This window comes from Erythranthe guttata, chromosome 6 (assembly GCF_056151865.1).
Source record: "Erythranthe guttata isolate IM_541 chromosome 6, IM_541, whole genome shotgun sequence".
Classification (NCBI taxonomy): domain Eukaryota; kingdom Viridiplantae; phylum Streptophyta; class Magnoliopsida; order Lamiales; family Phrymaceae; genus Erythranthe; species Erythranthe guttata.
This window is the reverse complement of record NC_142538.1, coordinates 11,786,113-11,799,557: the sequence shown is the minus strand read 5'-3', so window position 1 is coordinate 11,799,557 and position 13,445 is coordinate 11,786,113. Positions and strand designations below refer to the sequence as shown.

Sequence of the window (13,445 nt, the reverse complement as noted above, 5' to 3'; positions counted from 1 at the left end):
TATTCTCATTCGTAATTCCAAATTACGAATGTTGGATTCAATCATATTGACTTCCAATCATGCAAAGATAAACTATTTTATCTCTGACCGTTTATTCAAAGATCTCATGTGCACAAGCAGTGTGACCCTCGATGGTTCAGGTGTAAGCTAGCCGTGGGCCCACAACCCTTTGTGGTCAAAACTCGTCCCCTTCGAGTTACGATTAAGATGAAGCTCGTTTCACCTTAATCACCCAACGAATCAAGATTGGCGTCTAGCAACTACGCGTCATGATTCCCTAGATACAAATGAAGTGCCTGCAAGAACCTTCAGATATAGTTAATGTACAGTACGGTCCCTTCGATTCATATGTCCCGATCGAACTAGAGGCATTGGTTCATCGAGACCTCTTTATATGTTCAATGACGGTGCGATCGTTCTAAGTGTTGTAATCCTTACGTGCATGACTTAGAGAATCGAATTCTCTAATCATCACTTAGTCAGCTCAGGCCAGAGACTTATATTGATTACAAACTTTCAGAACACACAGGACATCCAAGACTATTCTAGCGATCGAATCCCCGACTACAATGCACAGACCTCCCACTAGATTTCGGACTGCACGAACACTGGCCCTTGGGATGGTCCTCGGTGGAACTCAGGGACAGGTCACGATACAGCTGGTCCTCTAGTGAAGTCACGGTGATGTCTAGGTCATAAGGACTAATGGTGTACAACTATACCATAGATATCTCTACTCGATTATTGGGAACCACTTAGAGATTTCTAGGGTGAGCGAGTTCAGTGAACTCGTCAACTTACGAGCACCCACTTATGCATGCCGATATCACAATACCGTTTACTGATGAGATGCAGTACACATACACTAAGTGCTAGTCTCAATGGGAAAGGCCGATATCCTCATTAGTGGCGTAACCCTTCGACTAGGAACATGTTTAACAGTTATAATAATTAAGTAAATATCTCACGATCCTAACGATATATTACTAGTACTTGTAATAACTGTAAGGACTATATCTATGCTTGTGACAAAGGGACAAAGATATAGAATGCCAATGTGTTTTATCATTAATACGAATAAAGGTTTGTTTATTACAATAATAAATATGGAAGACCACAGCCACAAGTTGGCTTGTTGGTCACCTACTCTAACAATCTCCCACTTGACCTAAAGCCAACTACCCATAAACCGCAATCCCATCGACTCTCGATGTTTCTCATGGACCGATCTTGGTAAAGGCTTCGTGAAGGGGTCTGCAACGTTCTCTTCCGAGGTGACTCGTTCTACCTTAACTTCACCTCTATCAATGATCTCTCGGATCACGTGATACTTCCTCAGAATATGCTTCGACTTCTGATGAGATCGTGGCTCCTTAGCTTGTGCCACGGCTCCGGTGTTGTCACAGTACAACGGTACTGGATCACTAGCATCAGGAATGACACCCAACTCTTGGATGAACTTCCTTATCCAAGTCCCTTCCTTTGCAGCTTCGGACGCTGCAATGTATTCCGCTTCGGTAGTGGAATTAGCCGTCGTGCTTTGCTTGGAACTCTTCCAACACACGGCACCACCATTAAGCGTGAATATAAATCCAGAATTCGACTTTGAGTCGTCCACGTCCGATTGAAAACTAGAGTCAGTGAAACCCTCTAATTTCAACTCGGCACCCCCATAGACCAAAAATATATCCTTAGTCCTTCGCAAGTACTTGAGGATATCTTTCACGGCTTTCCAGTGAGCCGGGCCGGGGTTAGACTGATATCTGCTTGTGACACTCACAGCATACGCAATATCGGGTCTCGTACACAGCATGCCATACATTATGCTTCCTATGGCAGAAGCATAGGGCGTCCTTTTCATCTCCTCGATTTCACTAGGTGTTTGGGGACACATAGATTTCGAGAGACGAACCCCATGGGACATTGGCAAGAATCCCTTCTTGGATTCTTCCATGCTAAACCGTTTCATAACGGTGTCTATGTACAGGCTTTGGGATAAGCCAAGCATCTTTCTTGCTCTATCTCTATAGATGCGTATTCCTAAAACATAAGATGCTTCTCCCAAATCCTTCATTGAGAAACGTGTGGAAAACCATGCTTTCGTTTTGCTGTAACATTCCTGCGTCATTCCCAATGAGTAGAATGTCATCAACGTAAAGCACTAAAAATATCACTGCCCTCCCACTAACCTTCTTGTATACACAAGGTTCCTCCGGATTCTTCTCAAAATCAAACTCTTTGATAGTTGAGTCGAACCTAATGTTCCAACTACGGGATGCTTGCTTCAATCCATAAATGGATCGCTGGAGCTTGCAAACCTTTTGCTCACTTCCAGAAGATATGAAGCCTTCCGGCTGCGCCATGTAAATTTCTTCCTCAATATCTCCATTAAGGAAGGCGGTCTTCACATCCATTTGCCATATCTCGTAGTCGTACCACGCAGCTATGGCCAGCAAAATCCTAATGGACTTCAGCATCGCGACTGGCGAAAAGGTTTCCTCATAGTCAACACCTTGCCTTTGAGTGTATCCTTTTGCTACCAATCTAGCTTTATAGGTCGACACCTTTCCATCAACTCCAATTTTCTTCTTATAGATCCACTTGCAGCCTATAGGAACAATTCCCTTAGGTGGATCTACCAAGGTCCATACCTTGTTGGAGTACATGGAGTCCATTTCGGATTTCATGGCAGTTAGCCAATGTCCCATGTCCGCATCCGATACGGCCTCGTTGTATGTTCTTGGATCTCGTCCAAGATCAACATGATCTTCATCATTTTTGAGGAGGAATAACCTATCCGGCAATTTCCGAACTCTTTCGGATCTACGTACCATAGGTTCAGGAGGTATATTAGTGGTTTGTTGTATTGGTTCGATTGCTTGTTCTTGTGTTTGAACTTCACTTTGTGGTTCTTGAACTACTTCAAGTTCTATCATGCTGCCCTTTCTATCGGATAGAAACTCCCTTTCCAAAAAGGTGGCATTTCTTGAAACAAACGTCTTTGCTTCTTTGACATAGTAGAACTCGTATCCCATCGAGTCTTCGGGATACCCCACAAAATAGCACAAGTCGGATTTACTGTCCAACTTATCTCCCATTAATCGCTTCACATAAGCGGGACAACCCCATATCCTAAAATGTTTATAATTGGGTTTTCGGGAATGCCAAAGTTCATAAGGTGTGGATTCAACTGCTTTGGTGTTAACTCTATTCAGCAAATACGCGGCAGTACGAAGTGCATGACCCCATAAATACGCCGGTAAGTTTGTGAACCCCATCATTGATCGAACCATATCCAATAGAGTTCGATTCCGACGTTCGGATACTCCATTAAGTTGAGGAGTTCCAGGTGGAGTCCATTGGGATTGTATCCCATTCTCTTTTAGATAGTCAATGAACTCGATGCTCAAGTATTCTCCACCACGATCGGATCGTAGCTTCTTAATACTTCGTCCGAGTTGCTTTTCCACTTCGTGTCTAAAATCTTTGAACCTTTCAAAAGTTTCAGACTTATACTTCATCAAGTACACATACCCATACCTAGAATAATCGTCGGTAAAGGTAGCGAAGTAGTTATATCCACCCTTCGCACTAACACTTAGTGGACCACATACGTCTGTATGGATCAAATCCAAAAGACCCTCGGCTCGTTCCATTTTCCCTTTGTAGGGTGACTTGGTCATTTTCCCTTTAAGGCAGGATTCACAAGTTTGTAGTGATTTCACGTCCTCCAAAGAGAACAATCCTTCACTAACAAAATCGTTCATCCTTCTTAAAGAGACATGACCTAATCTAGCGTGCCAAAGTTGTGCGGGGTTATGATCTATCTCCTTACGTTTTGCTGATATAACATTAATAGGTATTTCATTTGGATTTAGTTCATACAAGTTGTTTAATAGTCGTCCTTTGCAAATTAAATTCTCATTCTTTTGTATAATGCAAATCGAATTTCCAAAAACAAAAGTAAAACCTTCAATGTCTAATACAGGAATAGAAATAAGGTTTCTAATGAGCGACGGAACAAATAAACAATCGTTCAAAACAATAGGAAAACTAGAATCCAAAACATTTAAGTAAATAGTGCCAATGGCTTCAGCAGCAACTCTTGCTCCATTCCCCATCCTTAGGTAGGTCTCACCCGCTCTAAGTCTTCGACTTCTTGTCATTAGCTGCAAATCATTGCACAAATGTGAGCCACAGCCCGTATCCAATACCCAAGAAGAAGAGTTGACAGATAAATTTACGTCAATGAAATACGTACCCTTTTCAGAACCTTTCTGCTTTAGGTAAGCCTTGCAGTTGCGGCGCCAATGTCCTTTCTTTCCACAGTGATGGCAAGCATCATCAACTTGTTTGCTAACCTTTGCTTTGGGGCCCCCACTACCTTCACCCACTTCGAACTTGCTGTTAGGGAAAAGAACTCTTTCCTTTCTCTTCTTTTGGAAAGAACTCTTCTTTCCAGAAGTAGCAGCAACGAGAACAGACTTCTCTTTCTTAATGGTGGACTCGAAGCTGACCAACATGTTCATTAACTCATCCAAGGGAGGATCTAGTTTGTTCATGTTGAAGTTCACTATGAACGATTCATAGGAACTAGGAAGAGACAACAGGATCAAATCCAACGAGAGCTCGGCCGGGAGGGTGACATCAAGATTCACTAGCTTTTCAAGGAGAGTGATCATTTTGAGACAGTGCTCGTGGACCGAAGTCCCTTCGCGCAGTCTCGCTGTGATCAACTCCTTTGTAGCAGCGTACCTCGATGCCCTAATATTCTCACTATACATGCTATCGAGATGAGCCTTTATATCGAAAGCATGCAAGTGAGACTCATATTTCCTCGCAAGCGCGGGCTCCATGGCGGCTACCATATAGCACCTAGCATGAGTGTCATCTTTCTTCCAAACTTCATAAGTTTCCTTTTCAGCATCAGTCGCTGTGGCAGGTAAAGTGGCGGGAAGCCTCTCGTTCAAAACGTAGAGACGCCCCTCAACAGTTAGCACAAGCTTAAGACTACGCAACCAATCTAGGTAATTAGGGCCATTGAGTTTATTGTCGAGGATTGACATTATGGGATTCTTAGACATGATTATCTGAGACATATAGAGAAGAGGATTATTAGAGATTCGCGTTAAATGATTGTTACAATTAAATGTTTGGACTTATGTTATTTAATTGTTCTCCCACTAATTTTATCGAATTCCACTTCCCTCTAGTAGACAAACGAGAAAACTGATTTTTCTTAATGGGCTTTAGGTCCAATAGACAAATATAACCCGTAGTTAATCTAGCCCGATTATATTTGCCCAAAGGTAGATCACAATCAATCATATCCACAATATGACCCTAAATTAATTTTCCTCACACTTGATAATGACCTAAGTTAATCTCGCGAATATCAAAATCGTCGTGTGTCAAGTCTAACCTACCAATCAAAGATGCTCATAGAACTAGATTATGCCAAACTAATGCAGTCCCTAGTTAATCTAGCCGACCACGTTAATTCAACATAACCCTTTTCTATGGCTACCTTCATCACTATGTCAATTGAATTACAGCTTACTCTACCATAGCACTCCCCGCTAACACGGCTTACTGCACTATAGTAAAGGGCTACACATAATCCAACCGTTGGTAGAAGGAAAGAAATAACTCAACAGATTGGGTTTTTCTTTATAGCTTGAAATGATTCTTAATTAAAAGAATGAGGGATTTTAATTAAAGTGTTTTATCTCATCAGAAGGTTTTGGATTGGTCTATGTGATTCCTACATCTATGTTCTCTAAAGGTATATGGAAGCGCATATTGTCCTAAGAGGAACATACGACCTAACTACATAATTAATTACATTAATTAATTATCGGATTTCCAAAATAATTATAGAACCTCAACTAGCATAAATCATTCAAATAATATTGAGGTACTACTAATTAAGTTGAAGTATAATCAACATTATACGCGTGTTCTATTAATTGAAACTAATTTAACAATTTAAATTAATTAATTAATCTAACACCTATTTACTAAAATAGATGATTGTCGATCCAATTATCTAATTGGGATTAATTGAAAATAATTTTCCAAAAATTAAAATCAATTTGTTTTAAGTTTAATTTTAGAAATCTGAAATAATTTTTTTTTTTTTTTTTTTTTATTTTTTTTATTTTCAGTGAACCGGTTCGGCCGACCGGTCTGACCGGTTCGGACCGAAACGGTCCGGTTCTGCCCGGTCCAATTGACCCAAATCAGTGGGCCGGGTTAGTCGGACCGAGAACCGGTCTGACCGACCCGAATCCACGTGGATTCGGTCAACTAAACCGCACACAACCATCGAACCGGCCGGTTCGACCGGTTCGATCCGAACAACAAAAACCGACGTTTTTTAAAACCATTTCAGATCCGATTTTCCAATTTTAAACAATTTTAAAGCTGGAAAAATTCTAAACAATATTTCAAAAATATTTTAAACTTACGAAAACCCCCAATTACATAATACGACAATCACTACTTTAATAAATCGAACATGCATAAAATCATAGCATGTTAAACGCGAACGCAATTAATTGCGCAACGAGCTCTGATACCACTGTTGGGTTTCAGGCACGCATACGCAGCGGAAAACAAAAATTTATGCGATTTAAACGACTTTAAAAACACATAAGAACATGCCCGATAAATTAAATTCAATTAATTGCGTACCTTTGCGCTTCCAGCGAAAATAAAACGACATACATGCTAATAAACTTAACCGTACTTAAATCAATTAACATGCTCGCAATTTAAACCAAATAACATGCTTGCAATGATTTAAAACCGATTACACATAATCACATAAAATCATACAAACACAAGCATGAAATCATAGTTTAAACTAAACCCTAAACGAAACTAGGGTTTCGTATATTTACCTCTTGACGCGTGAGGTAGGAGCGATTAGCACTTCGTGATTACTACGGAAACCAATCCGTAGAATCGGGGCAGCAGCGGTGCAACGGCAGCAGCGGCGCGTGAGGTCACGGCGGCGCGTGTAGTGTACGCGCGGCTTCGGGACGGCGCGTGGGGCAGCGTGCGGCTTCGGCTCGTGCGTTGCTCCTCGACTTTTCGATCTACAGTCTTCCTCCTCTCGGATTTCACCTCGTATACTTCGATCTACTAAATCGTGGCACTAGACACGAAGTAGTTAGAATAAAACGGAAGAAAAAGAAAGGAGAAAGAATACCGAACAAGGAACGACCGACGAACGGCCGGTTCCGGCGACGGAGGTGCGGTGGTGGCCGCGCGGGAGAGAGGGCGAGAGAGAGAGGGTCGGCCGCTTTAGGGTTAGGGTTTCATGTGTTTGTGTAAGGGCTATAAGTCATGTATTTATAGTCCCTTGCATATAACCCTAGCGGGCTTAAGTTGGACTGGGCCCAACAGCTTAAGCTCGTTAGTTCCTTTACTTGCTCGTATCTCTCAATTCAATGACCGAAAAATTGCAACGATTACATTTTCGGAATCATTATAACTTCCTCGTCATTACGAGTGCCATCTCTTGTTTTCCAACTTTCCAAAAGTGGAAACCCTAGTTCAGTGGACTTTCTAAATTTGGAAACTTCTCGATTTAGAAAGTTCACTAACATGTTCGCCTATTCTTTTCCTTTTCTTATTCTCATTCGTAATTCCAAATTACGAATGTTGGATTCAATCATATTGACTTCCAATCATGCAAAGATAAACTATTTTATCTCTGACCGTTTATTCAAAGATCTCATGTGCACGAGCAGTGTGACCCTCGATGGTTCAGGTGTAAGCTAGCCGTGGGCCCACAACCCTTTGTGGTCAAAACTCGTCTACGATTAAGATGAAGCTCGTTTCACCTTAATCACCCAACGAATCAAGATTGGCGTCTAGCAACTACGCGTCATGATTCCCTAGATACAAATGAAGTGCCTGCAAGAACCTTCAGATATAGTTAACGTACAGTACGGTCCCTTCGATTCATATGTCCCGATCGAACTAGAGGCATTGGTTCATCGAGACCTCTTTATATGTTCGATGACGGTGCGATCGTTCTAAGTGTTGTAATCCTTACGTGCATGACTTAGAGAATCGAATTCTCTAATCATCACTTAGTCAGCTCTGGCCAGAGACTTATATTGATTACAAACTTTCAGAACACACAGGACATCCAAGACTATTCTAGCGATCGAATCCCCGACTACAATGCACAGACCTCCCACTAGATTTCGGACTGCACGAACACTGGCCCTTGGGATGGTCCTCGGTGGAACTCAGGGACAGGTCACGATACAGCTGGTCCTCTAGTGAAGTCACGGTGATGTCTAGGTCATAAGGACTAATGGTGTACAACTATACCATAGATATCTCTACTCGATTATTGGGAACCACTTAGAGATTTCTAGGGTGAGCGAGTTCAGTGAACTCGTCAACTTACGAGCACCCACTTATGCATGCCGATATCACAATACCGTTTACTGATGAGATGCAGTACACATACACTAAGTGCTAGTCTCAATGGGAAAGGCCGATATCCTCATTAGTGGCGTAACCCTTCGACTAGGAACATGTTTAACAGTTATAATAATTAAGTAAATATCTCACGATCCTAACGATCAATTACTAGTACTTGTAATAACTGTAAGGACTATATCTATGCTTGTGACAAAGGGACAAAGATATAGAATGCCAATGTGTTTTATCATTAATACGAATAAAGGTTTGTTTATTACAATAATAAATATGGAAGACCACAGCCACAAGTTGGCTTGTTGGTCACCTACTCTAACATGCTTCACTTTGTCGCCCAAAATTGGGTTCCATTATCTGAAATAATGGAATGTGGGATCCCAAAGCGACATACAATATTCTTCCATAGGAATTGGATGACTTCTTCTTCTCGGATGCGTCCTAAGGGTTCAGCCTCCACCCATTTTGTGAAGTATTCCACGGCTACAATGAGGAATTTGCGCCCTCCCGTTGCGGGCGGGAATGGTCCGACTAAATCCATCCCCCATTGGGCGAAAGGGATGGGGCTGTCAATCGGTTGCATTAATGTTGCTGGCAGGTGAGGAATGTTGGCATGCTCTTGGCAGGGCTTACATCTCCGGACTAATTTCTTTGCGTCTTCGTGCATTGGTGGCCAGTAGTAACCTTGTCTTAATAATTTGAGAGCCAAGGTTCTACCGCTCAAATGATTTCCGCAGATGCCTTCATGTACTTCTCGAAGCACGTAGTTTGCTGTAGTTGGGTCGAGGCACTTGAGATAGGGGAATGAGAATCCTCATTTGTAAAGTTCTTCCCCCAGTATAACGAAACAAGCGGCTCTCGTTTTCAACTTCCGTGCTTCGGCGAGGTCAATTGGGAGTTCTCCCTTCTTGAGGTACTTTATGTTTGGAGTGAACCAGCATGGTTCGTCTTCCTCGTTGTACTGTACCTCATTGGTTGAAGCTATCTCCGGCTGAGGTGAGGTGAGAAACGTCACCTTCTGGCTTCCGATGCCTGCCATGGAGCTTCCCAACCTAGCTGATTTGTCCGCATGAACGTTACATGAGCGAGGTACTTGTTTAATTTCGTAGCTCTCGAACTTGGATAATAGAGTGTGTGTAAGAGCTAAGTATTTAGCCATGGTGTCTTCTTTGGCCTCGTAAGCTCCGAGTACCTGGTTGACGACGAGCTGGGAATCACTTTGTATTAGGAGCTTACGCGCTCCGGCTGCTAAGGCGAGGCGGATTCCTGCTATCAGTGCTTCATACTCAGCGACATTGTTTGAGGCTGTGAATTGGAATCGTTGAGCATATTCGAACTCATCTCCATCGAGGTTCGTTAGTACGATACCTGCGCCATCTTCTGTGGTAGTGGAAGATCCATCAACGCTGACAGACCAAGTAGGGAGGGAGGTGCTCTCTTCTACTGAGGTCATTTCTACTAGAAAGTCAGCTAATATTTGCGCTTGGATAGCGGGGCGGGGTTTGAATTCTACCCCATATTCACTCAGCTCTATCGCCCATTTGGCTAACCGCCCCGATGTCTCGGGACTCCTTAGTATTTGCTTTAGGGGGGTAATTGGTAAGAACCACCACCTGATGTGATTGAAAGTACGGTTGAAGCTTTCGAGCTGCGTTGATGAGGGCGATGGCGAGCTTCTCCATATTGGTGTAGCGTTGTTCGGCTCCTTGAAGGGTGCGACTAATGTAGTATATGGGCTGGTGGCCTTTTTCTCCATCTCGGATGAGTACTGCGCTGATGGCATCAGCAGAGGTAGCTAAGTACAGGAGAAGGGTGTCTCCGGGCTGTGGTTTTGTGAGTAAGGGTGGTGATGCAAGATATGACTTCAGCTCGATGAACGCCTTTTGACATGCTTCATCCCAATTAAATTTTTTTCCTCCCCTTAAAATCTTGAAGAAGGGGAGAGCCCTGTCCGCTGATCTTGAAATGAATCTATTCAAAGATGCCAGACAGCCGTTAAGGTGTTGTACTTTCTTGATAGATGTTGGTGGAGCCATGGAGGTAATGGCTTCGATTTTTGTGGGATTAGCTTCGATTCCCCGCTGCGAGATCATATATCCCAAAAATTTGCCTCCCCTTACTCCAAACGAACATTTGAGGGGGTTGAGTTTCATCTTATATTTTCGCAGGGTGGCGAAGCACTGATCCAAATCGGTTAAATGGTCCGAGACCTTGACACTTTTGACGAGCATGTCGTCGGTGTACACCTCCATATTCTTGCCGATTTGATCGGCGAACGTTGCGTTCACTAGACGTTGGTAAGTGGCTCCCGCGTTTTTTAACCCGAAAAGCATGACTTGATAGCAGTAGATGCCTTGGTCAGTGACGAAGCTAGCCCTCTCTTGATCTTCTGGGGCGAGTAAGATCTGATTGTACCCTTGATATGCATCGAGGAAGCTGAGGAGCTCGTACCTCGAGGTCGAATCGATGAGTTGGTCGATTCTAGGTAGAGGAAATGGGTCCTTAGGACAAGCTTTGTTGAGGTCAGTGAAGTCCACGCATAACCTCCAATTGCCACCGGGCTTGGGAACGAGTACTACGTTCGACAACCATTCAGGATACTGAACTGGTCGTATATGACCTGCCTCTAGAAGTTTCGCCACTTCCGCCTTGATGTGTTTGTTGCGTTCGGGCCGAAATGTCCACTTCCTTTGTTTGATCGGCTTCAACCTTTTGTCGACGTGGAGCCGATGTAGAGCTACATGAGGGGGAATGCCCGACAAATCTTGAGCTTTCCAAGCGAACACATCTCCATTGTGTCGCAAGAATTTGACTAATTGCTTCTCCATCTCAGGATCTAAATCGGATCCGATGCGTAGGAGTTTGGAATCATCTCCAGGTGTGAGCTCTATGAATTTAAGCTCTTCGACAGCCGCTAGCTTGATGATATCGTCAGGTACACTGATGAGGATTTCTCTATCGTCCTTAATGATCGCATTGACCCATTTCCGTTTGTCGGGTTTTTGGGTGTCGTCTCCCCTTCCGGACGGTTTAGGTTTCTTGGATGGTTCTCGCAGGGCCCTTGCATAGCACTCTCGGGCGAGACGTCGATCTCCAAGTACTTCCCCCGTTCTATAAGGAGTGGGGAATTTCCACTTTTGATGGTGGGAGGAAGGTACTGACTTGAATGTGTGGATTGCGGGCCTCCCTAGGATGATGTTGTAGGGGGACGGCTTGTCGACGATGAGAGATTTGATTATCTTGGTGATTCGACAAGGGTTTTCCCCTAAGGAGATGGGCAATTCCACTTCTCCCATGGATAACACGCCCTCTCCCGTGAATCCTTTTAGGGGCGTGGAGATGGGGCTAAACCGGGCATTATCTATGCCTAGTTGTTTGAAAGGGTGGAAATACATTATGTCGGCTGAGCTTCCACCGTCCACCAATATCTTCTTAACTAGGAAGTTGGCAACTGATGCTGTGATTACTAGTGCATCGACATGATCTTCATCAAGACCTTCAAGGTCCGAAGAGTTGAAAACTATGCTATGATCAGGTCTTCGTATTTGGTAGATAGATGCGGATGAAGAGGCATGCTCTTGATTCATGCGTGCTGACCGAGCGAGGGAGCGTCTTGCATTTTGTGAATCGCCACCCGCCGGTCCTCCAGAGATAAAGGCAATGACTGCCCGAGTGGGTTGATTATCATTGTTATCTTGCTCTCGCCGATGACCCCCATCCTCTCGTCGTTGCGGTTGATCTCGATTGTTATCTCGGCGTGGGGGGTCATCACGACGCTTGTTTCGAGGCTTATCGATGTATTCGCCTAAATGGCCCTGCTTGATCAACCTCTCAATGGCCACTTTGAGTTGTGCACATTCCTCGATAGTATGTCCTTTATCCTTATGGAATCGACAGTAGCGATCCGACTTTTCTCGTTTCGCATTTGGCTGCATAGGGCGTGGAGGTTCTGTTAAACCTCTTTGTTTTATCACATGAATGATTTCAGTGAGGCGAGTGTTTAACGGAGTGAACCTATTGTAGGAGGAAGATGATTGGCCTTGAGGTGGAAGTGGTGGACGTCGATCATCCCGCCTCCTAATGTCCTGACGGTCATCTTTCCTCTTCCTTTTAGGAAGAACATGGGTAGAGGCTTCCTCTATACGTACGTATTTCTCGGCTCGATTCAGCAACTCCTCTAGGTTGCCTGGAGGCCTTCTGGCGATAGATTCTTTGAATCTACCCGGCTTCAAGTTTTGTTGCATAATCCCGGAGAGCATGTCTTGCCCTACACTGGGGACTTCATGGACGGCTTCTACAAAACGCTTGATGTAGTTGCGGAGCGTTTCGTTATCTCTCTGTACTACAGAGAAAAGGTGGGCTGGGGTCTTGGCATACTGCTTGATGACGGCAAATTGATTAGTGAACCGTGTTGACAATCGAGCGAAGGTGTCAATCGATCCTGTGGCTAGAGAGTTGGACGAATTCATAGCTCTCTTGGAGAGAGTGGTGCGGAATATTTTGCACATCGCAGCGTCTGTCGGGCCATACAAATCTGCCATGGCGTTGAATTTCTCTATATGCTCTTGTGGATCAGTGGTCCCTTCAAGTTGAGGTAACCCCGAGATCTTCACTCCTTGAGGTAATACCTCTTTGAGGATGTCGATGGTGAAAGGACTGCGTCTTACTGGGATGGGCATTCTTTTGCCAATTTGATTGTTCGGTTGAGGGAAGGGAATTTGGCGAGACATTCTGCTGTTTACCTCGCCTTCTCCCTCATTAAAGAGATGGACTCTCTGTGGAGACGCATTCCCCCGTGGGGGTGAGCGCTGACGTTGCTGTCTGGGTTGTGCCCCCCTGTGATTGGTGGATAGCTGCCACTCGGGACCGTGGGTCCGAGGTGGAGGAGGAGACACTTATTTGGTTCTGGACTGGCGGTGGTGCCACAGGTTGCACCACAGGTGGAGCTGGTGCTGGTATCGCATTGGGAGCATTTGCTCCCA

General features: G+C 44.1%; 1 protein-coding gene across 1 annotated transcript; it reads right to left on the bottom strand.

Moving 5' to 3' along the window:
• Positions 1-9,983: 9,983 nt before the first annotated feature.
• On the bottom strand, positions 9,984-13,142 carry LOC148770160 (uncharacterized). The gene has a single exon (XM_088819016.1). It carries the CDS (start codon positions 13,140-13,142, stop codon positions 9,984-9,986), a length of 3,159 nt encoding a protein of 1,052 aa, XP_088675142.1.
• Positions 13,143-13,445: the final 303 nt, after the last annotated feature.